General features: G+C 36.6%; 1 protein-coding gene across 3 annotated transcripts in view; it reads right to left on the bottom strand.

The window, feature by feature from the left end:
* TMTC1 (transmembrane O-mannosyltransferase targeting cadherins 1) overlaps positions 1-27,735 on the bottom strand; it is a 304,321-nt gene that overhangs the window by 168,897 nt on the left and 107,689 nt on the right. For all 3 annotated transcript variants that reach the window (XM_072654416.1, XM_072654415.1, XM_072654414.1), the window contains exons 6-7: positions 17,621-17,702; positions 14,397-14,500 (exon numbers count right to left, since the gene is read on the bottom strand). In XM_072654416.1, the coding sequence (XP_072510517.1) occupies positions 14,397-14,500; positions 17,621-17,702 (186 nt within the window). The remainder of the gene's footprint in view (positions 1-14,396; positions 14,501-17,620; positions 17,703-27,735) is intronic.

The following is a 27,735-nucleotide window of genomic DNA, read 5'->3' as shown; positions in this document are numbered from 1 at the left end:
TGATTGTGCTCTGCTCCCAGCATGGATTGATAGATGCTTCCTGTCTACCTTTCAGGCTGTCTTAGGCTGGAGATTTGCCTCACTCCATCATTCTTCAAGTTCTGCAACTCCAGAATTTGCTTACAATCATTTTTTACAGGTATTTGGATGATCTTGGGCAGAGAGCTCTAGCAAGTCTCTGCTTCTACTCTTCCATCTTGGCTCCTCCCTCATCAAGACTTAGGCATTCTAATCAATGCCATGAAAATCCACAATTCCATAGAATGATGGGGAAGCATTCTGTCCACTTTCTGACAGAGAAGCGATAGATTTAAGATGAAGAATACAACATACATATTTGGATAAGGCCAATTCAAAAATTTCTTTTGCTTAATCAGGCATGTTTTTTACTAGAGTTTGGTTTTTCTTTTCATTGTCCTTTTTATCAATAACTGGGAAAAGGTGAAGGTGGGAGAGGGAAAAATAAATCTTTGTTATTTGCATGACAAAAATCATCCAGAAATACCTTGCTTAGGTACTACTGACAATCATACAGTCAAGAAGAAAGAGAAATGGAGCAGTTTATTATGCTCAGAACACAGGCTACACTGATCATACACAAAAGGGTCAGTGAGTCCCAAGCATCAGTTGTAAGTTCGAACATATAGATTGTGATTACATAAAAAGGATGGATATATGACAAGAGAATTTCTGGCTTAGTCTTCTTGCCTCCATTATGCTCAGAAAAAACTATGTCCCAGTTTCTGTCTTGAGCTTCCCAACACTGCTTGCAGCAATGAGTTCTGTTGAAGTCTACAAAAATAAAGCTTAGAACATAAACTTCAATTCCATGTTTGATGAGATGACCATCTTGTGGCAGATATTCTTATCTTCCCCTTCAGTTACCTGTCCAGCTTTCTGTAAAATTCTGTTGTACTCATTATTTATATATTCACATTTAATATAAGGTTGCTGAAATGGAAACTTTGGACTCACTGACAGATAAATTTTTAGTGTAGCATTGTAATAATACTTCAGTTACTTATCTGTGCCTCAATTATTCAGTGATTGACAGTAATAACTAATCTATAATGACTCAAATAATTTTTATCTCAGGTACAATGGACTTTTAAAGAGGAAAACTAATGATTTACATGTCCAAGAACAGATGGCAGAAAAGGGAGATCTATATCAGGTAAAACAGGAAACTGCTCTAGATCTATTACTGATCTCTCAAGGTTGATTTTGCAGTCTCTAGCCAATTACATTAAGAGCTCATTTTATGTAAATGGCACTGAGAAAATTAATCCAGAAATTCTCTTACCACAATTGAAAAATAAAATAAAATAAAACAAGTTATTGCAATGTGTGCATGAGTGGAAGGGCAATTATAACTTTCTGGCAATGATTTGTAAAAATCTTTTAAATATATTTTATATACTATGCTATCTGAACAATTGAAAAGCAAACATTTACTGAGCATTTATTTGCCATGTGCTACCGTATTATTGCATAGAGGAGGTAAATTTTGAATTTGGAGGAAACATCTCCCTAGAAAAGGTTGCCTTAGAGTTCAAAGAGATGGATCTCTGGGATTGTGTAAATAGAAACAGACCCTTAGCCTGAAAAAGATAAAATAAACCTTGGGGGATGAAGCCAAGATGGTGGAGTAAAAGCAAGGACTTACCTGACATCTCTCCCAAACCTGTCCTGTCAAAATTACTCTAACAAATTCTAGAGCTGCAGAAGTCACAAAATGATGGAGTGAAACAAATCTCTAGCCCAAGACAGCCTGGGAGGTTGACAGGAAGGGTCTATCATACCAGACTAAAAGTTGAGCACAATTCAGTGTGCGCTGCACTGGCATAGACAAGTACAGAGTAGGCCTCAGGGGACTGAATCACTGGCAGCTGTGGTAGTTTCCAGACTTTTTGGCCCACAAACACTGAAGACAGTACAGAAGGTCAGTGGGAAAACTCTATAGGACCTGTATGAGAAAGAAGCATAGTCTGACTCCAGACCTGGGGTGGCAGAGGTGTAGCTGTGTAGCCACAGCATGGTCCATAGACAGTGTGGGGATTAAGCAGTTGATCAGAGGGGCATTGCAGGGATCTTGTTTCTGGCACCGAGGCAGGATTCTCTTGATTTGCCTGTGCTTGGATCTGGGTCACAGTCCTAGGTGGTGGTCCTCGGGGGAGGAGGAGCATTGGTGTGGCACAGACTGTGGCTGTAGTGGAAAGTGCTCACAGTTCCAAGGCAGAAAAGAGTGCTTGTGGTCACTGACAGACCATAGCATAGGCCAAGAAAGAAGTAAACACTTCTCCTTTGGTCGTTCCACCTTGGAAGTACTGAAAATTTGCAGGCACCTAGAAGCATCTCTGAAAACAGCTGCACAAAATCCATGAAGCATGGGACAGGACACCTTATACGCTGGAAGTAGAGTCCTACCTTAATAAAGAGTAAGAAAGACAAGTATTTGACTGAGAAAATGAGCAAATAACAGAAAATAACCTCAGACTATAGAATCTTATTTGGTGACAAAGAAGAACAAAACATACAGCCAGAAGACAACAGTGTCAAAAGTCTACATTAAAAGACTCCAAGAAAAATGTGAATTGGTCTTGGATATGGAAGAGCTCAAAAAGAATTCTAAAAATCAAGTAAGAGAAGTAGAGGAAAAAGGGAAGAGAAATGAGAGTGATGCAAGAAAATCATGAAAAACAAGTCAACAGCTTGCTAAAGGAGATCCAAAAAAGTACTAAATAAAATAATGCTTTAAAAAATAGAATAACCCAAATGGCAAAAAAGGTCCAAAAAGCTAATGAAGAGAATACCTTAAAAAGCAGAATTGGCCAAATGGAAGAGGAGGTCCAAAGGCTCACTGAAGAAAATAATTCCTTAAAAATTAGAATATAGCAAATGGAAGCTAATGACTTTATGAAAAATCAAGAAATTATAAAACAAAACCAAAATGATGAAAAAATAGAAGATAATGTGAACTATCTCACTGGAAAAACCACTGACCTGGAAAATAGATTCAGGAGAGGCAATTTAAAAATTACTGGACTACCTAAAAGGCATGATCAAAAAAAAGAGCCCAGACAACATCTTTCAAGACACTATCAAGTAAAACTGTCCTGATATCCTAGAACCAGAGGGGAAAATAGAAATTGAAAGAATCCATCGATCACCTCTCAAAAGAGAACCCAAAAGAAAATCTCCTAGGAATATGATAGCCTAATTCCAGAGTTTCCAGGTGAAGGAAAAAATATTACAAGCACCCAGAAAGAAACAATTCAAGTATTGTGTAAACACAATCAGTATAACATAAGATCTAGCAGCTTCTACATTAAAGGATGAGAGGGCTTGGAATATGATATTCCAGAGGTCAAAGGAGCTAGGATTAAAACCAAGAATCACCTACCCAGCAAAACTGAGTACAAAACTTCAGGGGAAAAAGTGGTCATTCCATGAAATAGAGGACTTTCAAGCATTCTTGATGAAAAGACCAGAACTGAATAGAAAATTTGACTTTCAAATACAAGAATCTAGAATTAATTTTTTTCTTTGAAGATCAATACTCTTTAAGCTAATAAATAAAAATGGCTGAAGAAAATAATTTAACTGAATTAAATTGTTGCTCTGTCTCTAACACATTGGTCCCACTTCATAGACTGTTTATCTTTTCTTCATAGACACTGACTTCTATAATATTATGAGTACATTGTTCCTCTGTTATTTTGCAATCATTATCTCTCCATTAACATTATTATCTTCTTGCACACTGTCTTGTGGAGGAAGGAGATGGAGGGAAGTGAGGGGAAGAAAATTTGGAATTCCAAAGCTTGTAGAACTGAATGCTGTAAACTAAAAGTAAATAAATAAATTTTTTTAAAGTAAAAAAAAATTATAATTAACCTTTAAGTTTTCGCAGGACTAACTAAACCTGAGTTAACTTTTCTACCAACTGTATAAGCAAGAGGGTATGGAAAATAGGGGGTGACCATCCTCTGGCCTACCCTAGAATCCCCTCCCCACATACTCAGTATAGAATTGCCTCTAAAGATCCATAATTGCATGATTTTCCTTCATGTTTACATATCAGCAATCTATTACTATCCCCAATATACTCAAACACAACATTCTCTTTAATTTACTTAATAACTGTTCCACTTGAGCTGGATCTTAAACTGCTAGACCAATAAACACCAAGAGGTTACAGGGAGTTGGGTGAATGTTGCATCTACTCTATGGAATTACTATATCAGTTTAGCCCAAGGTCCTCAGATTTAATAAGGAAGAAAGGTAATTACATTACCATTTCAGGAAGACTAATCTTCTTTGGAAAGAAGGGGGAAAATATAAGCTAGTAAGAACCTAGAAAATAGCAAGAGGAACAAATGAAAGACATTTCAAAGGAATTCTTGACACAGTTTGGTGCTTACATATAAAAGACATGTTAAAGATACTTTTTAGTTTAAGAAACAACAATGAGTCAGACAAAACAGAAAATGGAAAGAGCTTATTTTGTTTTATTTCTTGTTTGTTTTGTTTTAGGGGAGGAAGGTAATTAGTTCACTAGCAACATCATAGGATTTTGAGAGGAAAGAAATATTAAAGATAATCTAGTCCATCCTCTTCTTTTGAATGCAACAGGTGCTCCAAAGAGGGAAAAGTACGTCCCCAGCAGGATGCACTACACTAAACCATACCATTTTTGTACCTTTATACCTTCTACATTCACTATCTTTGTTCTAATGAGCTTTTTGGAACTGGCACATCTCTTTCCAAAACTGTTCTTATTCAATAAGAATCTACCCAAGATCTGTGTAATCAGTTGCTATGCCTGTTATATACAGAAATAAAATCTCAAAGAGGTTACATGACTTGCCCATAGACACACAGACAGTAAGTGGAAAAACCTGTTATTAACTCATGTCCTTTGACTCCTAATATGGTGTTCAATACCATATTAACAACAGTGGTAATGACTGGCATTTGTATAGTGCATTAAAGTTTTCAAAAAAAAATATTATATTATTTAATCTTCAAAATAATCCTATAAGCACAACCATATGAATGAATCCTCTAAACCATAATAAGGGAAATGGAAGACAAAAAACTCTGAGGATTTACCTCATGTCCTGAAAACCAACAAAGTTGATTTAAATTGGGGTAGTCTACACTGGAAGGAACTGATCTAACCATACTGGAAAAGAATTTGGAATTATGCTAAGAAAGTGACTACTTTAGTGGTTATATCCTTTGACACAAAGATTCCTGGTGGGCATAAATTTAAAGATCAAAGACAAAATAAAAGGCCACAGACACACACACACACACACACACGCACACATCTCAATCAAATATTTAAAAGCAACACTTTTGTAGTAGCAAACAACTAGTAACAAAGTAAATGCCTATCCTTTAAGGCATGGCTAAACAAACTTTGATACACAAATGTTAAAGACTATTACTGTGCTGCAAGAAATGATGAGTTTGACAGGTGGAGTCAAGATGGAGGTCTAGGACACAATTTCCCACAAACACACACCTTCTATGTCAACAGTGGGCACAGGGGATTTGAAGCAAAGCAAAGGAAGGGACTTACAAAACCTCTCCCAAATTCTCCTCTAAACAAATTTTAAAATAATGCCTCAAAACAAATTGTGGAGCAGAAAAACCAACCCACAAAAGGACGGGGTGAAACGATATCCCAACACAAGACAATTTAGAAGGTTGCAGGAAAGGTCTGTCTCCCTAGGGTAAGAAAGTAATACAGTCCAGTGCATGCAATGTGCAGCAAGTCTACAGTGAAACCCTGAGCCCTGACCCAAGCCAGCAGCAAGACCCCTAGCCCTGATGCAAGCCTGCAGCAGGTCTTGGGGGCAACTGAAACTGTGGGAGCAACTTTCAGAGTTCTCAGCCCAGATATGGTCAAGGGGTTGAGCAGCTGGTCATAAGGAGATTACAAGGGAACTTTTGCTAACATTGGGTACAGGACTTAGTTGCATTGCCCATGCTCACTTCTGGTGCATAATCCCGGGGAAAGAAGGAGCACTAGCACACTAGAGCTGTGGTTCCAGACCACAAGGAAATAGGGCTATGTTCACAATTGCAAGGAAGAAAAAAGTACTTGTGGTTGTTCACAGATCAAACTACAGAATAAGAGCAATGACCATATCTCTCTATAAATCAAATGTCTTTGAAAAAACTAAAAATTTACAGACACCCCCAGAACTAACTCTGAAAATAACAGAACAAAAAAATCTGAAGCTTCAGACAGTGTCCCAAGGAGCAGAGGTCAAATTTAACCTTAAGTAAAAAGTTAAGAATAGGCTAGAAAAATGAACAAGCAATAAAAAAAGATGGCCATAGAAAGTTACTATAGAGACAGAAAAATCAAAACACATAATCAGAAGAAGACAATAATGTCAAACTGGGTATATGCAAAAGCATCAAAGAAAAATGTAAATTGGTCTCCAGTCCAAAAAGAACACCTGGAAGAGCACAAAAAGGATGCTAAAATTCAAATATGAGAGTTAGAGGAAAAATTAAGAAAAGAAATGAGAGTGATACAAGAAAAAATAACACCTCTAAAAACAGAATAGGACAAATGGCAGAAGAGGCACAAAAATCCACTGAAGAGAACTCTTTAAAAAGCAGAATTGGCCAAATGGAAAAAGATATACAAAAATCACTGAATAAAAAAAGTTCTTAAGAAGCAGAACTTGCCAAATGGTAAAAGTAGGAACAAAAGCTCACTGAAGAAAATAATTCCTCAAAAATTAGAGCTGGGCAAGTGGAAGCTAATTACTCCATGAGACATCAAGAAACAATAAAACAAAGTTGAAAAAAATGAAAAAAGAAAAGAAAATGAGAAGTATCTCATTGCAAAAACAACTGCCCTCTCCTGGAAATAGATCCAGGAGAGATTTAAGAATTATTAAACTAAAAAGAGCCTGGACGTCACCTTTAAAAAAATTACTAAAGAAAGTTCCACAGATATCCTAGAACCAAAGGGTAAAATGAAAATCAAAATAATTCATTGATCACTGCCTGAAGAGATCTCAAAATGAAAACTTACAGGAATATTATAGTTAAATTCCAGAGCTCCCAAGTAAGGAGAAAAATGCTGCAGGTAGCCAGAAAGAAATAATTCAGATATCTTGGAGCTACAGTCAGGCTAACACAAGATTTAGCAGCTTTTACATGAAAGGATCAGAGGGCTTAGAATATAATATTCTACAGGGCAAAGGAGCTAGGATTACTAGCAAGAAAATCTACCCAGCAATATTAAGAATAAATCCTTACGGGGAAATTTGACATTTAATGAAATAGAGGACTTTCAAGAATTTCTTATAAAAAGACCAGAGCTGAAATGAAATTTGTATTTTCAAATACAAGATGAAAGAAATGCATAAAAAAGGAAACAAGAAAGAAAAATCATAATGGATTCAATAAATTTAAACTGTTTACATTCTTATATGGGAAGATAATAAATGTAACTCCCAAGAACCTTATTATTACAGCAGTTAGAAGACAAAGACAGAGGACACAGGTGAGAGGTGATCATGATGGGATAATATCTAAAACACAAAACTAACTAAAAGGTGAGAGAGGAATGCACTGGGAGAGGGGAGAAGGAAGAGTTATAATGAGGTAAATTATCTCACATTAAAAATCACATAAGAGCTTTCACAATGGGGTGGAAGATGAGGGGAATGGCAAGGAATGCATGAACTTTGCTGTCATCAAAACTGGGTGAAAAAGAGAAAGACATACACACTTGGGCATAGAAATCTATCTTATCCTACAATGAAGTAGGAGAGGAGGAAGATAAGAAATAAAAAGGAGAGCAGAATACAGGAGTTGGTGGTCAGAAGCAAAACACTTTTGAGGAGGGACAGGGTGAAAGGAAAGGATAAACAGGATGAAAACAGGATAGAGGGAAATACAAGGTTCTCATAACTGTAACTGTGAATAAGATAAACTCACCTAGAAAACAGAAGCAAATAGCACGGTGGATAAAAAGCAGAATCCTACAAGACAGACTTGAAGCAGAGAGACACACACAGAATAAAGGCAAAGAGCTGGAACAGAATCTATTATGCTTCAGCAGAATTTTTAAAAAGGGGGGGTAGCCAAGGTGACAGTAAAAGCAGGAACTTGATAGAGCTCTCCCCAAAACCCAGACAAATACCTACAAAAATGACTAAACAAATTATGGAGCTGTAGAACTCACAGAATGATGGAGTGAAACAAATCTCCAGCCCAAGACAGCCTGGAAGGTCAATGGGAAGCATCTATTGCACTAGGCTGGGAGCAGAGCACAGCATAGCATGAGCTGCGCCAGCACAGAGAGGACCTGACCAGGCCTCAGAAAGACTGAATCACTAGCACCTGTGGCAATTTCCAGACTTCATGAACCCAAAATGCTGAGGACATACTGGAAAGTAAGTAGAAAAAACCTGTTGGACCTGTGTGAGAGAGTAGGGTGGTTCAGTCCCAGTCCCAGGGCATTGGAGGGGGTGGAGGAGCCTTCAGCAGCCACAACAGCAGCAGAATCAGTGGTAGCTGTTATTTCTGGAGCTCTAGGCCCACAGATTATGGGAGGATTGAGCAGCTGACAGTACACTCCCTTACCTCCACTGGAAGCAGAGAATTGACTTGACAAAGATCTCAAAAGTCAAGTAAATCACTGGGGAAATGAGCAAAAACCAGAAAAAGAATCAGACCAAAGAATCTTACTTTGATGATAAGGAAGATTAAAATATATAAACAGAAGAAGACAACAAAATCAAAGTTCCTATATCCAAAACCTCCAAGAAAAATATGAATTGGTCGCAGACCATGGAAGAGATCAAAAGGGATTTGGAAAATCAAGTAAGAGAAGTAGAGGAAAAATTGGGAAGAGAAATGAGAGCAGTGCAAGAACATCATGGAAAAGGAGTTAACTGCTTGCTAGAGGGGACCCAAAAATGCTGAAGAAAATAATACCTTAAAAATAAACTAACCCGAATGGCAAAAGAGATCCAAAAAGCCAAGGAGGAGAAGAATGACTTAAAAAAGATAATTGGCCAGATGGATAAGGACATCCAAAAGGTCCCTGAAGAAAACACTTCTTTAAAAATTAGAATGCAGCAAACGGAAGCTAATGACTTTATGATAAATCAAGAAATTATAAAACAGAACCAAAGGAATGAAAAAACAGAAGACAATATGAATTATCTCACTGAAAAAATCACTGACCTGGAAAATAGATCCAGGAAAGACAATTTAAAAATTATTGGACTACCTGAAATACGTGATCAACCAAAGAGCCTAGACATCACCTTTGAAGAATTTACCAAGGAAAACTGCCCTGATATTCTAGAACAAGAGGGTAAAACAGATATTGAAAGACTCCACCATTTGCCTCCTAAAAGAGATCCCCAAAGGAAAACTTCTAGGAATAGTGCAGCCAAATTCCAGAACTCCCAGATCAAGGAGAAAATGTAGCAAGCAGCCAGAAAGAAACCATTTAAAGTATTGTGCAAACACAATCAGTATAACAAGATCTAACAGCTTCTACATGAAGAGATCAGAGGGCTTGGAATATGATATTCTAGATATTAAAGGAGCTAGGATTAAAACCAAGAGTCATCTACCCAACAAAACTGAGTATATAATACTTCAGGAGAAAAAAAATGATCATTCAATGAAATAGAGGCCATTCAAGCATAAAGGTAAACAGGAAATAAAAATCATAAGACACTTACTACAGTTGAACTGTACATTCCTACATGAAAAGATAATATTTATAACTCTTGAGACTTTTCTCAGTATTAGGATACTTGGAGGGATTTTATCTATCTCTCTATTTATAGATAGATATAAATATGTATATATACATATATACATTTATAGGCAGAAGACATAGGATAAGTTGAAAAGGAAAGGATGATATCTAAAAAATAAAATTAAGAAGGAAGAGAAGAACATATTGGGAGGAGAAAGGCATCAATAGAATAGGATAAATTATCTCACATAAAAGAGGCAAGAAAAAGCTTTTTCAATGGAGGGGAAGAGGGGGGAGGTGAGAGGGAAACAGTGAATGAATCTTACTCTCATCAGATTTGGCTTAAGGAGGGAATAATATACACATTCAATTTAATATGAAAATCTATCTTACACTACAAAAATATACAATACATATACAATAATACTATATGCAATGTATAATATACAAATTTACAACACAAATCATCCTGTAATTGATGCATAGTCAAAGTATATGAACAGGTAGCTTTTAGACAAAGAAATCAAAGCTATTTATAGTTATAGGAAAAAATGTTCTAAGTCACTACTAATTAGAGAAATGCACATTAAAACAACTCTGAGGTACTATCTCATTACCTATTGGATTGGTAATTTGACAGAAAAAGTAAATAACAAATGTTGGAGGTAATGTGGGAAAATTGGGGTAGTAATGCACTATTGGTGAAGTTGTGAACTAATCCAGCCTTTCGGGAGAGCATTAGGAACTCTGCCCAAAAAGCTGTAAGACGGTGAATATGCCCCTTGACCTAGTAATACCATTACTAGGTCTGTATCCCAAAGAGATTTGAAAACAGGAAAAGGACCCATATGTACAAAAATATTTATAGCAGCTCTTTTGTTGGTGGCAAAGATTTGGAAATTAAGGGGCTACCCATAAATTGGGGAATGGCTATACAAGCGATGGAATATTAATGTGCTATAAGAAATGTAGAGTGGGATGCTTTCAGAAAAACCTGGAAAGACTTACATGAATTGATGCAAAGTGAAGTGAGTAGAACCAGGAGAACACTCTATAAGGTAACAACAATACTGTATGATGATCAACTGTGAATGACTTAGCCATTCTCAGCAATACAAAGATCCAAGACAATTCTGAAGGACCTATAATAAAAAATGCTATCCACCTTCAGACAAAGAACAGATGTAACTTGCATGCAGATCAAACCATATTTGCTTCTCTACTTTATTTTTTGGGTTTTTTTTCTGTTTCCTTTGACAAGATGACTAATGTGAAAATATGTTTTACACGACTATGCATGTATAACCTATACAAAATTGCTTGTCCTCTCATTGAGGGGCAAGGGGAAGAAGCATGAGAGAGAATTTGGAACTCAAAATTATTAAAAACAAAGGTTACAAATTATCTTTATATGTAATTGTGGAAAAATAAAATATTAAAATTGAAGAAAAAAAGAGTGGGCACAAAGTACAACTCTGATGAACACAAATAGCAAAAAGTCATTTAACAGATCCCTCCATGGTGTCCTCGTTATGTTTGCTGAGATCTCCTTCTTCTCCCCTCCTCAACTCACACCATGCAAGTGCCTTACCACACTATTTCCTCCTTCATTCCTGTCTAATATGAAGAAATAACCCTTTTCCCTAACATGAAAAACCATTCTACTCACACAAATGATCCCATTCCATTTCATCTTTTCTAGCAAATCATACACCATTATTTCACTCCAAATCCATTGACTGCTTCCCTATTGCCTACAAAACCCCATGTCTTTCCCATCTTTAAATAAAACTCTCACTTAATTCCATCTCCCCTGTCCTTATAAATTTCTCCTCCCCTTTCTTGTTGCTCATACTATTTCATCATTGAGGTGGGAGTTTTGGAATTTGACTATAATGTTCTTGTGAGTTTTCCTCTTAGGATCTCTTTTAGGTGGTGATCAGTGGATTTTTTCTATTTCTACTTTCCACTTTTGTTCTAAGGATTTGATACTTTCAATTTCTTCAATACTTGTATCAAGATTTTTTTTATCATAGCTTTCAGGCAGTCTGATTATTCTTACATGTTTTCTTCTTGATGTGTTCTCCAGATTAGTTGTTTTTCTTATGAGATGTTTCACATTCTCTATTACTTTTTTCATTCTTTATATTTTGTTTTATTATTTCTTGATACTTTATAACTTTACTGGCTTCCCCTTGCCCAATTTTGATTTTCAAGGAGTTGTATTCTTCCTTAAGATCTGGATCTCCTTTCCTAATTGGTCGACTTTCTTTTCATAATCTTGGGGTTTTTTTTAGTTTTTCCTCAATCTCTCTCACTTTATTTTTAAAGTCTTTTTAAAGGAAGGAAGGAGCTGCAGCGCCCAACTGGAACTGGCCAGTTGGATCCCCAGAATGTCCTTTGTTCTCAAACAGGACCAATGACATGAGGAAGATGATGCCACAACTTGCAAGTGAATTAGATTTAAGTGAGGGAGGATTGTAAAAAGTCACTAGCCTCACTATCATCTCCTGAGCCATCTGGGTTCAGTGGCAAGATACAGATTAGGACAACCAAAGATGGCCCTGGATACAGTTGGGACCTTTGCCTTATAAGTTAATGTCTTTCCCATGTCTCAATTTGACTGAAGCAGTGCCAATTCAGTAATTAAGGCTAGGTAGGAAATGAGGCAAAGAATGGCTTCTTTTACATAATCAAAAAAAAAAAAAACAATCTGGAAGGGGAAAATCCTCGAGGTTTCTGGCCAAAACAGAAACAATTACTATTAACACCCACTCTAGTCATCAGGGTCCAAATAACAACTAAGTGAAACTGACCTATATCCTGCCACTGGACCCAGATAGCTCAGGAGAAGTGTGTGAGGCTAGTGACTTTGCACACCCTCCCTCACTTAAATCCAATTCACTTACAAGTCATGGCATCACTTTCCTCATGTCATGGTCCTCTTTGAGAATGAAGGACAAACCACAACCTGTGAGTAGTCTGAGCTGACCCACTGGGGCCCAACTGGCCAGTTCCAACTGGACAATGCAGCTCCTTCCTTCCTTCCTTCCTTTCTTCCTTCCATCCTTCCTTCCTTCCTTTCTTTCCTCCTTCCCTCCTTCCCTCCTTGTCCCATTCAAAAGCTGGAAATGTGAAATCTGCCACTCTTTTTTCTCAAAGGGTACTTAAAGTAATGTCCTTTTGGTTTCTGGTTCCTCAGAGTGATGTGTTGGCTCCAGAGTGAGGATTCATAGATGGCCTCCTCTGGGAAGGTATAATAGAAAAATCAGTGTTCCTGGAGTCGGCTTTGTCAGATGTGGCCATTGGAGCTCATCAACCAGAGTATCTCAGACTGCCATCAGAGAGGTGGGCATCACCACTATTTATGGGCAGGTTTCTAGTATAAACTTCCCTCTCTCAAGCTCATGTTCTTCCTTGCTCTACTACCTGTTCTTCCTGCTCTGCTACGTGTGACACCAACAGTGCCAGGACAAATCTGGCTCCGCTCCATCTTGTAATATATCTTGAGGTTTACCCACTAAATTCCTTTCTTAAGAACCATGCCTTAAACCCAAATCACTCTGGCTCTCACTGACTGGCCAACAACAGGTCCCAGACCAAGCCCCATTTAGTGGTCATCGTTTGGGCTCTGTTTGTCAGTGTGAGAGTAAATAGGAAATGTTTCTGTTTTGGACAGAATCCCTGAGGGCCTTCCCTTCTCAGACTGATTTTTTTTTTAACTAGGCAAAATAGGCTATTCTTTGCCTCATTTCTTACTTAGCCTTAATCATTGAATGGGTCTTGCCTCAGTCAAACTAGACCTGGGAAAGACCCACTGCATCCAGGGCCACCTCCAGTCATCCTGATCTGTATCTTATCACTGGACCCAGATGACTTGGAAAGAGACAGTGAGGCTGGTGAATTTGTACAGCCCTCACTCACTTAAATCCAATGCACTTCTAAATCATCACATCACCTTCCCAATATCAACACAGGACAAACAACAATGCTGTCATTCCAGCCTATCCTCCATTCAGTTGTCAAAGTGATCTTCCTAAAGCATACATCTGACCATGTCACTTCTCTATTCAATAAACTCCACAGTCCTATTACTTCCAACATCAAATATGAAATACTATGTTTGAATTTTAAAGCATGTGACAACCAGGCTTCTTACACTCTACTTCCTTCCCTATACTCTATGCTCCACTTACCCTGGCATCCTTTACTATACCTTGCACCAGAAAACCCACCTTCTGACTGGCATTTTCACTGGCTGTCTTCTATGACTGGTATGCATTCCCTCTTCATTTCCAAGGCTTTACCTTCAGAATGCTTAGCATAGTTCTAGCACATAGTAAGCACTTAACAAATGCTTGTTAACTGAGTGACTCATTAATCTCAACCAGATTTTTAAAATTTAATATTTCAGATTTGTTTTGTTATAACAATGACAATGATACTATTATTTCACCAATTACTTTAAAAAGTGCACTTTTTTCATTGGCCTTTTAATTAATAGAGTCATTGTTTGGAGAGAAAATCAACAATTTGGCTAAATTTAAGACAGCAAATGATCATTCAACAAATCTGAAAGCAAAACTTAAGAAGATGGAATATGTAAATTTAGATTCTTTAGTTATTTCCACTGTACCTTGTAAGAATGTAAGGTGAAAATGAAGCTGGATTATCCTGCTCTGAGAACAATGGCATGGATCCACCCATTATCCACATACGGAAATATAAAGTTACAATCACCTTTGGGAGGAAAGAAATTTGATTGCATTAGGCAACTGGTACTTTTTTCAAGGTACTTCAAGAAGATTTATAGATACATATTTTTAAGTTTTATAAGCAGTTCTTACAAAAAGCACTTTAAATGTCCAAATCTTTAAAATCAGTTGAAAATGTAAGGAAACAGTAGAAGGGCACACTACAAGATTCACTCACAAGAACCAAAGAATAACTTAGCATTCAAGGTCCTCTGGATCCAACTTACCTTTTTCAGACTGATTTCAGATAACTTCCCATAACACACTATTCAAAATTCTGACTAATCTGGACCATCACCTAATACCTAATCCCATCCTCCTTTCTCCCATTTTTGTACATTTGCACAGGCTAACTGTCTTGCTTGGAATACACTCCTTCCTCATCTCTGTCTATAAAATGAGTCTCCATTTAAGGCCCAGCTTAGTTGCTACTTCCTTCTCCCACCCCTGCAGCTCATAAGACTTGATCTGGGTTCTCTCCATAGCACTTGTCACATTCTGTTTTATGTCAAATTATTTGTGCATTTAAAAGTAAATGCACAGTTCCTTTAAGCTCTGGCTATGTTAATAACTAGGCAGATAGAAGAGAGAATGACTGCCACCTGAGCTTTTCTTTGTCTTTGTGCCTTTTCTGGCCCACTCCTCTGGATGGGCAAGTAAAAGGGACATGTTGTTGAAAAGACAGGGATTTCCCAAACCCTAGATTTATTTGGCACTTGCTAAGTAAATAGACAAAACTAGATGATAGTCCAGTCTTTAGGGATTAAAATTTGTAAGTATATGAAACATTCATCATAAAGTAGAATTGTCACCTATAGAGTTCCAAGATTATAACTTAAAAGTTCAATCCAAATAAAAGATAAAATGTCAAGATATTATCTATGGCCTAATGACCTTGGCATACCAAAAAAAAGAGTGTTGCTAGAGATGAAAAGTCTTCTAGCCAAAACACTGAAAAGGAACAGACAGGCCTCGCCCCTACGTGAAGAATAAGTAAGGAGGATTCCCCAGCCCACAGGGAAGGGTTGTTGATTTTTTATGACTAAAGGTCAGACAACAGTTTTTCTAGAAGGCTCAATCTTATGAACTATAAAAAAGTTTGGCAAAATCCATTTTCCATAAAAAATAGAAAGCATTGTGGCCAAATATTTCAGTTAAAGTCAAATGCTAGAGCAAAGAGAAGCTCCACATGCATGTGTCCAGTGGGAATCTGACAGCACCTACCAAAGACAGATATAAAGATATATACAAGGGAATATCATTCAGCAGAGACTGTGTCTGGCACAGCAGCAGCTGGTGTTTATCTAGAAGAGCAACATCTGACAGACTTTGCTTGATGGAGGATCGCCCAGGGAAGACTATATAAGGTGAACAGTCAGAGCAACACAATAGTTTTATAAGGCTTTAGCGGTCAGATAGACTCTGAGACACAAGCTTCCCCATGATACAACCTGGCCATATATGTTCTCAACACATATGGACCCCCTCCCAATGATGAATTATTTGTGCAAGACTATATCCCAGATTTATGGGGAATATGCTTTACTGTGAACTTTCATACATCATTTCATTAAATTATCATTGCTTCCAATTAATTATATAATGTGGTTTCTAAATACATTGATGAGGGCTCATGAGCAATAATTCTAGTGGATCCAGATAAACAGAGTCAATTGAACTTGGGGTGACTCATCTCTAAGAGACTTGCCCTGTGACCTAAGGGGGAAAAATTCCCCCAAACACAACATATACATGACTCAGTATCACTGTTTTATCATAAGCTCTATGGAACCTGGAAGTTAGTAGATACTTACTAAATTTTTCTTCAATTGAATTGAATATAAATACTTATGAATATTTTAAAATAGTTATATCAAAACTCTTATCTCATGAATCTCAAAGACTTCAATATTTAATTGTCCTAAACCAAATAACAATGATTTTTCTTATAACAAAGAAAATATTCCGTCTTTCTGTCTTTTAGATTTTAGTGCCATGTTCTAGAATTATATTAAGGTAGTTAGCCTGAATTTTACACAGGTCAGAGTAACATTTCATTCTAATGAATTTTGTCTTATGAAGGTCCATGCAATTACATCTTCTGGCTTTTGTTTTCTTAAGTATGTGATACTCTTAAAGTCAATGGGAGTACTTTTCTTGAATAAATTCTAAGGCCTCTGTCTTCTCAAGCATAGTTTGTTCTGATTTTTAAGACGAATAGCACAGATGTATTTTACAAAAGCAAATCTAAATTTTAAAATAAAATGAGGAATTTACAGCAAGATTAAAAAGCACTTCAGAAGTTACAGGGTGGGTGCATCAAATTTTCTAAACATGTAGACACTGAGTTTTAGAGTGAATTAGAAAATTTAGGGTGGTTGGCAGATTTTCAGATTGTCCTTAAGGATTAAAATTTCATTTAATAGTGTATGCAAACTATATAATTGGTAGGGGAAAGAAATTTTTTTAAGGCAATCAGGGTTAAATGGCTTGCCCAGGCTCACATGTGAATAGTGTCTGAGACTAGATTTGAACTCTGGTTTTCCTGATTCCAGGAGTGATGTCCTGTCCATTGTGCCACTTAGATGCCCCTCAGGGAAAAACTTCTTGAAAAATGTTTTTACTGAAAGTAGTATGGGAAGGGAAGGATTTTAATAAATGAAACAAATTAAGTTGAATTACTATAATATAATGTAATATAAATTGTACAACCTGAAAGCTCCCAGAAAAATCACTCCTGAGTCTTATGGCATCTTGTAGAAATATAGTCTCTGCTGAATTTTTTTGTCTCCAGTTCTGCATAGACTTTTTTTTTCAAACCTGCCTACATATGCATTTCAATTTTCATAGTATTCTTTTCAGGATAATTAAGTGATCCTTTGCTTGAAGAATATAGTCTTTACTTTGGGGGAAAAGAATCATCCTGGTATACTAACTGAAGATACACATTCTTAACCTTCACTCTAAAACATAAAAACATTCACACATTGCTTTTACTTTCTACCTTCTGTGGCTAATTATGCTGAGAAATATTGCTACAATCTCTGGACAAAGCTGTATGGGAAAATATTCACTGTTAGGTAACTCAAAAATACTTTTTACTTACATAGCTTACAACCAGAGCAGCTCTATTTAAAAATGGCCTTGTGAAACACAGGAAATTCGGATTGCTATTTGCAGTCAGGTACCTGAAACAAAAGGAAAGAAAAACTATTTTCTAGGATAATTGCTATTCACTTTATTTTCATCATGAATGTGGCTATAGTGTTAACAATGCTCATGTGATTGTTTGACTAGCTTGTATTATTGTACACTATGTACAATACACTACTGTATTATTGTACACTATGTCTTACAAGATGTGCAGACTCTCCATGCATTTCCCCTTCTACTTGGTCCATGGCCTAACTATTTCTGCAACCAGTGGGGCATGCCTCTCCCAGAATACTGGGAGGCTGTGAGAGGCCCAGGGAGAGTCCAGCAAGATGAAAGCAACTCACCCATCTGACAGATGGACAGGAAAATGAGTACAGAAGAGTAGCTTGGTCTCAGGCCCCCCTAAGTAATGCCTAGCCTAACCAACCCAGGAATTGACCATTGGCAGCCCCTAACTTAATACCCCTAAACCGGGCTCAATTTTCACCCATATCTCTCACTTCTTCCCCCACTCACTGAGAAAGCAAACAATATATCAGTTATACATGTGAAATCATTCAAAATATATTTCCATCTTAGCTATATTTCAAAAAAGCAAGAAAAATAAAGAAAATAAGAACATTATACTTTAATTTTTATTGAGATCATCAGTTCTCTCTCAAAGAGCATTTTTTCCTCATGAGTCCTTTGGAATTGTCTTGGATCTTGCTTAAAGTAGCCAAGTCTTCAATAGTTAATCATAATTAGAACATTGCTGTTCCTATGCAAAACATGTTCTCCCAGCATTCACTTCACTTTGCAACAGTTCCTACAGGTCTTACCATGGTTTTCTGAAACCATTGCCCGCATCATTTCTTATAGCACAATGGCACTCCACCACAATGATATGCCACAACATTTCAGCCATTCCCCATTTGATAAGAATTCTCTCAATTTTCAATTCTTTGCCACCATGAAAAAGAACTGCTATAAATATTATTGTACATATTAGTACTTTTCCTTTTTCTTTGATCTTTATGGGATACAAACTTAGTAGTGGCATTACTGTGTAGGGTATGCATGGTTTTATAGCTCTTTGGGCATAGTTCCAAATTATTCTCCAGAATGATTGATCCAGTTTACTACTCCACCAATAGTTCATTAGTGTACCTATTTTTCACTCAATCCTGCTAGCATTTGTCATTTCTGATAGATGTGAGGTGGTACCTCAAAGTTGTTTTAATTTGCCTTTTTCTCATCAATAGTGATTTAGAGTATTTTTTCATATGACTACAGATAGCTTTGATTTTTTCTGAAAATTGTCCGTTGCATCACCAAGGCAATATTCATAGCCGAGATATGAATATGCTGGTGTAGTTCTGAATTGCAAAGTATAACAGAATCTTCATATAGAAGTCAGAAGAAAAACATTTATTCAGACACCAGAAAGCCAAATCCCAACACCAGAAAGCCAAATCCATCATAGTAACCAAGAAGTCAATACACATTAGCACTGCAGGGGACAACGCCATTCTCAAGCCTTTCTCTACCCTTGCCTTCCAGGGCCTTCCCACAAGCAAACACTCACAATGCTAGTTGTGCCTGCCTGTGTACTCTCTCTCTCCTCCACCCTAACTGCTCTCACCAACTTCTTCCACCCTTCCTGTTTCACCCATTCATTGTCTTTGGTACCTTTTCAATGTAGTTTCTCTGATCATCTCTTGCAATTAAGTCTCTTTCTGGTTTCGCTTTGTGTGAGACCATGATTGGTACCCCCGCCTTTTTTACTTCAGCTAAAATATATTAGATTCTGCTCTAGCCCTTTATTTTAACCTTTCCATTCCAAGTTCTCTCTTGTTAATAGCATTTTTAAAATAAATTAATTTACTTGTTTTCAGTATTCAACAATCACTTCTTTAAGTCTTAAATTTTCTCCCGCTTCTTCTACCCTCCCTTTCTGAGATGGCATGTAATATCATATGAGTTCTACACATACATTCTTATTAAACATATTTTCACATTAGTTATGTTGCATAGAAGAATTAAAATGAATGGGAGAAACCATGGGAAAAAAACAAAACGTAACACAAGAGAAAATAATCTGTTTCATTCTGCATTCAGTTATACAGTTCTTTCTCTGGAAATGGATGGCATTTTGCCTCAAGAATCCTTTGGGAATATTTTAGGTCTTTACATTGCTATGAAGGGCTAAGTCTATCAGAAAGAGTCCTCACACACTGTGGCTGTTACTGTATACAATGTTCTACTCATTTCACTCAGCATCGGTTCATATAAGTCCTTCCAGGCCTCTCTGTTCATCATCTCTTATAATAAAATGGTATTCTATTACATTGATATACTACAACTTTTTCAGTAGTTCTTCAATTGATAGGCATCCCCTTGATTTCCAGTTCTTGGCCACCACAAAGAGAGGTGCTATAAATATTTTTGTACATGTAGAACCCTTTCCCATTTTTATGATCTCTTGGGGATATAGTCCTAGAAGCGGTATTGCTGAGTAAAAGGGTATACACATTTTTGATGCCCTTGGGGTATAGTTCCAAACTGCTCTCCAGAATGCTCTCCAGATCAGCTCACAGCTCCACCAACAATGAATTAGTGTTCCAACTCTCCTGCATCTTCTCCAACATTTATCATCTTCCTATTTTGTCATGTTAGCCAATCTGATGGGTGTGGTGGTACCTCAGAGTTGTTTTCATTTGCATCTCTCTAATCAATAGTGATTTAGAATATGTTCTCATATGACTATAGATAACTTTAATTTCTTCCTCTCAAAACTGCCTGTTTATATCCTTTGACCAATCATCAATTGGGGAATGACTTGTATTCTTGTACATTTGACTCAGTTCCCTATATGTTTGAGAAATGAGGCCTTTATCAAAGACACTAGGTGCAAAAATTCTTTCCCAGCTTTCTGCTTCCCTCCTAATCTTGGTTGCATTGAGTTTGTCTGTGCAAAAACTTTTCAATTTACAGTAATCAAAATTATCCATTTTGCACTTCATAATGTTCTCTTTCTCTTCTCTCATCTTAAATTTATCCATTCTCCATAAATCTGATAAATACACTATTCCTTCCTCACCTAATTTGTTTTTAGTATCAGCCTTTATACCTAGATCATGTATCCATTCAGACTTTATTGTTGTGTACCGTGTCAGGCATTGGTCTATGCCCAGTTTTCGCCACACTGTTATCCAATTTTCTCATCAATTTTTGTCAAACAGTGAGTTCTTACCCCAGAAGCTGGAATCCTTGGGTTTATCAAACAGCAGACCACTTCTTGCAAACAACATATTGTTGGATTATGTTTTCTAATCCATTTGCTGTCTGCTTCCATTTTATGGATGAGTTCATGCCATTCACATTCACAGTTTTGATTAATGTATATTTCCCTCCATCCTGTTTTCTTTAGTTTCTTTCTCTTTCTCTCTTTCTATCTTGTCCCTTCAGAAAAGTCTATTTTGCTTGTAATCACTGCCTCCCTTAATCCACTTTCCTTTTTATCATCATCTCTACCCTTTCTCTTATGGCCTTCTTTCCTATTTCCCTACTAGGCAAATTGCATTTCTGTACACAACTGAGTATGTATGTATGTGTGTGTGTGTGACTATATATATATTTTTTTCTTCTCCCCTTCTGAGTCAATTCCAATGAAACTGAGATTCAACAATGCCTGCCCCCTCATGTTTTTCTTCACTGCAATAGCTTTTTCTTGCACACCTCCTTTAAGTGAAAAAATCTAACCCATTCTACTTCTCCCTTCCCCCTTTCTGGTGTTGGGATTTGGCTTTCTGGTGTCTGAATAAATGTTTTTCTTCTGACTTCTATATGAAGATTCTGTTATACTTTGCAATTCAGAACTACACCAGCATATTCATATCTCGGCTATGAATATTGCCTTGGTGATGCAACGGACAATTTTCAGAAAAAATCAAAGCTATCTGTAGTCATATGAAAAAATACTCTAAATCACTATTGATGAGAAAAAGGCAAATTAAAACAACTTTGAGGTACCACCTCACATCTATCAGAAATGACAAATGCTAGCAGGATTGAGTGAAAAATAGGTACACTAATAAACTGTTAGTGGAGTAGTAAACTGGATCAATCATTCTGGAGAATAATTTGGAACTATGCCCAAAGAGCTATAAAACCATGCATACCCTACACAGTAATGCCACTACTAGGTTTGTATCCCATAAAGATCAAAGAAAAAGGAAAAGTACTAATATGTACAATAATATTTATAACAGTTCTTTTTCGTGGTGGCAAAGAACTGAAAATTGAGAGAATTCTTATCAAATAGGGAATGGCTGAAATGTGACCAAGCCCCCACTCCCTTGTAACTGACAAGTAGCACTCCTCTTTGACCTGCAACTGTGATCCAGAATTGTGTATGGGCAATAGATCGTCAATCAGCACCATATTTAACCAGTGTCAACAAATGATTCCCTTAATCTCTTTCTAACCAATTTATCTGACCCCTTACTTTCTCTGCAAACTCCCACACCTACTGTGGCTGCTGCTGCTGCTGAGGCCACTGCTGCCATTGCTATGTATGTGGGCTCTGTACAGGGTGAAGACCCCAGTGTCACAAACTTTTCCTGCCAACTTGTTAAGTTTTTTCAGGCCTGAAAATTTTTTCAACCCAACCTTTCATTGGCTCTGCTGCTCCAAAATTTGACTTGAGGTGTTATTTTAAAGTTCTTTAGAATGAAATATTGAGAGAAATCAGCTGTATGGCTACCCCTAATCTATCCTTTTGCTTCACCTCCCCTACCATTTTTTAAAAGACTATTCTTCCCTATCTCTTCCAGGCTGTTAAGTGTATGGGTGACTCACGGACCTTATAGTACTACTGAGTGGCATGGAAGCTTTAATCCCCTCCATTTCCAATCTACGCTAGTTCACTCCTCTTTAAGTGGCCTGGTATCTCACCCTACCAATATAGTAGTAGGTGCTGGACTATATTGGTGCTGGACTTAGGATGGATAACAATCATTTCAGGCTATATATCTCTGTTCTCTAAAGTTTAAGAGCTCTGCCAGCCTCAATGTCCACTGTAGGTAGAATTACACACATGTACCACCACTACTGGGAAGGAAGAATTTCTAATTAAAAAAAACTTTAATGGATTCTTACTGTCTAAAAGATAAGGTATAAATTTGGACTCAGGCTTCCTTTCCAATCTGATCTTACTGACTCCCTTATGAGAACTTTCTACTTCAATCGAATAAGTTTATTTGTTAAACATATTTCATATCACCATACTTTACTCATTCTCCTTACCTAGAATGAGTACTTCCTTGTCCTTGATTATCAAATCCTTCCTTATTATTTAAAGCCCAGCACAAATCTTACTTCTTCCATAAAATTTTCTCTCACCACTCCAGTTGAGGAAGCTTTTTTCATTTTTCTACATTCTAGTTTGAACCACGTATTTGATGGTTATTGTGTATTGCATTTTATTGCTGACATTCACAGTTCAATTCAATAAGCATTTGCAAGCACAAATTATATATCACCAGCTATGGATACAAACACAGCCCCCCCGAAAAATGAGACAGACGAGGTCACAAGATCACCAAGATGACCAAGACATTTTCTCCAATCCTTACAACTTCTTATATCTCTCCAAATCAGAAATTAGTGATGAAAACTAAAGTAACTTCAGCTGCTGCCATGTTCTAGGACACCATGTAACCAAAAAAAGAAAAAAACCCTCTATGAAACTAACTCAATCTTACTCAGCCTCACCTCCCTACTCACCCAACTAGCTACCAGCAGTTCAATAGCTGAATACATTGGATATGATGTAATAGCAGAAGATACGAATTCCAGAAAATAAATTCAGGCATCTATGAATATTGGGGGTGTAAGCTCAGTTCCATGTGGACAGTCTCGGACGGGTAAAGGTGGGAGCTTCTAAATCTTAGAGTTCTCATGAGGCCCCCCAGGAAACAGCAGGGAATTGAGGAGTGAGATCTCGTGCATTTCCGCCTCTTCCTGTGAGAAACGCGATGGGAGGAGCATCCCCGCCCTCGAGACTGGCCCGGATCTGGGCACACCTATTGTTATCTAACAGGCACGGTATTCAGGTGCAAAATACACGGCCGGAGAGCTTAATTAGGGTCAGGAAAGCCTGAAGGCGCTCTTAGCGCTGAGGGGCCCTTACAGGACAGAAGGCCCCTTTTCCTCTCTTCGCTCTTCCCTCCCCCCTCTCTCCCCACTTCCACTTCTGCTTTCATTCTCTTACTGTAAGATCTTTGCCTCCTTGGGAGATTTCTCTCTCTCTCCTAAGGAAGAGTTCCCCCTGCACATGTAACCAGGACCCTGAATAAAGCCTAACCCTTGTTCGACTCTGGAAAGTCTCCTCTCATACGTTTATCCGGTTTGGCCAGCCGAAGACCTACGATAGGTAAGGTAAGACTCGGGTAGCCCTCAGGCCTCTAGGCCTGGCATATGAATATATATATGGAAAAATAAAGGGGTAAAATTCAACATGTGATGAGATAAAGGACCTTTGAAATTTGAGAACTTGGAACCACACCATACTTGAGTGGTTCAAAGAAGAAATGACAAATATGAACAACCCAGTTCAGAAGCAATAAATTCTACATATGACCAGGAGAAGGACCTTCATTTATAAAAAATAACAATAATATAAGACTATACAGTATTTACCAGAAAACACAAAAAGGTACAAAATTATGTGTTCCTAAGAGCAGCAGAGCTCAAGATGAAGCCCAGGATAACTTAATCTGCAAATCTGAGCTTAACCATAAATGAAAAAACATAGTCATTCAATAACACAGAGATAAAAGTGGGAAAGAAAAATAAACTAATAGTAAAACTCCAAAAGGAGAGGGAAAACAAATATAAGGGGGAGAATGGGAGTCAGAGGAAGAAAGCAAATGAGAATAGGATCTTTTTTTTTTTTTTAAATAAAACTAAAATAACTGAAGAAATTTAATGCTGGCTTTACAGTGGAGAGGGGGGAAATCATAACTTGAAAAGAAAATTAGGGACAAGTAGAAAAAAATATAAACCTAAATTTCAGAACTTCAAATGTGAATGAAAAAGCCAATACAATAAAAAAGTGACATTGAATAAGAAAATAAAATTCTATAATCTATTACAAAGGAAGAGTAAAAATTAAGGATTTATATATTACTTGTGTTAAGTATTCTTTACAAATTTTATCTCATTTGATCCTCAAAACAGCCTAGCAAGGAATGCATTATTTACTTTTATCCCCATTTTACTGACGAGGAAATGGAGGCAGAAATTAAGTGACTATTACAAGGTCACACAGCTATTAAGTATCAGAAGCTGAATTTTCTCAGGCCTTCCTGACTCCAGGCACATTGTTCTATCCACTATGCCACCAGCTTATAGGAAACACATTTTAAGATGAAAGACATATAGAAGATAAAACTGAGAGACTGAAAGAAAAAAAATTATTATGTTTTTAAAAGTTAATCCAAAAAGTCTGGCAAATACAATCATGCAATTTGACAAAGCAAAAACAAACACAGAAAAAATAAAAAATAAAACTATATTATGCTATACTGTAGAAAATCACCCAAGATCAATATTAAATATGTGTACCTAATGGCTTAGCATCAAAATTCATAAAGAAAACATTAACTGAGCTATAAGAACAGATAGACAGTAATACTTTAGGCAGGAATAGACAGGAAACTTTAATGTCTCCAGTTTTGGATAAGTCTACTAAAACAAACAAGAGGGAAAATACAGAACTGAATAAATTACTGAATAAAATGGAGCTAAAACATTCATTGTATCTTCTAAATGGGACCACAGAAGAATATACATATTTTTCAGCATAACATTGGACTTTTTCAGAAAATGATCAGGGATTAGGTTGCAGACATGTCACAAACAAATGTTTAAAAGACAGAAACAGTAAACATATCCTTTACAGACTGTAACACAATTAAAATAGGCAATTCTGGGACCACAAACAAAGAACACAGACCCATATGGAGACTTAATAATGAAATCCTAAAGAATAAATGAGTCAGAGAATAATTCACAGAAACAATTAATAATTATGTGAAAGAAAACTATAATAATGGAAGAACAAGTCAAAACTTCTGGGATGGAGCTGAAACAGTCTTTGAGAGAAAATTATATCTATAAAAACATACACTAACAAAATAAAAAAAGGATTAATGAACTGCATATGCATTTTTAACAATAAGAAATCAAAAAAATAAATGAACCTAAAATAAGTGCAAAAGAAGAGATTAAAAATGAAAGGTGAAATAAAATTGGAAACCAAAAAAATTATGGAAATGACAAAATTCAAATCTAGTTCTTCAAAGAAAGTGAAAAAAACTTATAAATTCTTACCTAATATGATTAAAGAATGAAAAAAGAGAGCAAACAATCAGATCAACAAAACAGCAAATTAATAAGGTGATGTCACAACAAAAGCAGAAAAAATAAACATAATTAAAATATGCTAGAAAGGTGTATGCTAATGAAATTGAGAATAAAAAAGAGAGGAATACTTTCAAATATACAGGATTCTGAAACATCAAAAGACTAGATTGTAATCTTAAAAAACCCAGTCTCAGAAAAAACAAATACAACTAATTGTCAAGTAACTACCAAACTAAAAATGCCTGGTCTGGATGGATTTACAGGAAAATTCTATAAAAAATTTTTTAAAAAACTATCAGTACCCATACTTCACAAATTAGTCTCAAAAACTGAGGAGGAAAACTATATATCAGAATCCTTTTATCAGACAAACATCAAATTAATTTCTATATAATAACAAAATCCAAAAAGCAACAATAGAGGTAAATCCCATTCCAAATAACAGCAATAAAACATCTGGATATCTACTGATCAAAGCACACTAAAGACCTGTATAGATAACATTCCAAAGTAATTATATAAATATATATAAAAATATATTTTTAATCAATATATAAGAAATGTATTTATATTTATATATTTCTTACATAAAGAAATAAAGAACAATTTACATAGCTGGGGAAACAATCAGTGCTCATGGCTGAGCTATGCTGATACCAAAAAAACAGCAATACTAGCAAAGATAATTTACACATTTAAGGCTATACCAATCAAATTATCAAGATGATACTTTATAGAATTTCATAAAATAAAATTGATTCATTTGGAAAAAGAAAAGATCAGGGAAGTGGGCAGAGCCAAGATGGTAAAGTAGAGGTGGCAACCCAAACAAAATCTCCCAATGTTCCTCTCCAAACAACTTTATAATAATGCATCAAACTCAACTCTGAAACAGAAAAGCCAAGAAGAGATCAGGTTACAATATTTTGCCAACCCAAGATAAGTTAGGAATTGAAAAGTAGAGGTCTATGATACTGGGAAGGGGGTATGTCCAGAGAGCAGGCAGTGGCAACAGCAGATGTGGGTCTTGAAGGTAGCTCTTCAAGCAGGAACAGCAGCTTTGGAATCTTTCAGTGAAAGACATCAAAGGGATTGGAACATTGGTCAGCAGGACAGTAGGGGACCTGTACTGGTACTGGGTACAGGACCGGGCACTCTTTGGAAACTCCATTGCCAATAAGCAGTTCTGTACCATAGTTCCAAGGCAGAGAAAAGCACTAGCACTTGGGGCTTCAGGGAAACAGGGACCTTTCCTGGGGAAAGAAAAGGAAAACAATGACCAAAACTCTCTCCTCATCACACCATTTTGGAAGCACAGGAAACTTACAAATCCCCAGAACTAGCTCTGAAAAAAGCAACTTGAAAAATTATATACTTGAGATAGGCTTCATACTTACTCATTGTGAACAAAGTTCAACATTACCGTAAAGTTTAAAATCAAGAAACAGACTGGAAAAATGAGCAAACAACAAAAAAGATTGGTACCATAAAAATCTACTATGGTTTCAGGGAAAATCAAGACAAATTAAAAAGAACTACAAGCAAATCCTCAAAGGAAAAATATATATGTTGGACACAAGCCCAATAAGAATTCCTGGAAAAGTTAAAGAAAGAGCTAAAAGTGGTAGAGGAAAAAATTGGGAAAAGAAATGA

This window comes from Notamacropus eugenii, chromosome 3, assembly GCF_028372415.1.
Source record: "Notamacropus eugenii isolate mMacEug1 chromosome 3, mMacEug1.pri_v2, whole genome shotgun sequence".
In the NCBI taxonomy this organism is placed as follows: Eukaryota; Metazoa; Chordata; class Mammalia; order Diprotodontia; family Macropodidae; genus Notamacropus; species Notamacropus eugenii.
This window is presented reverse-complemented; position numbering and strand designations above follow the sequence as displayed.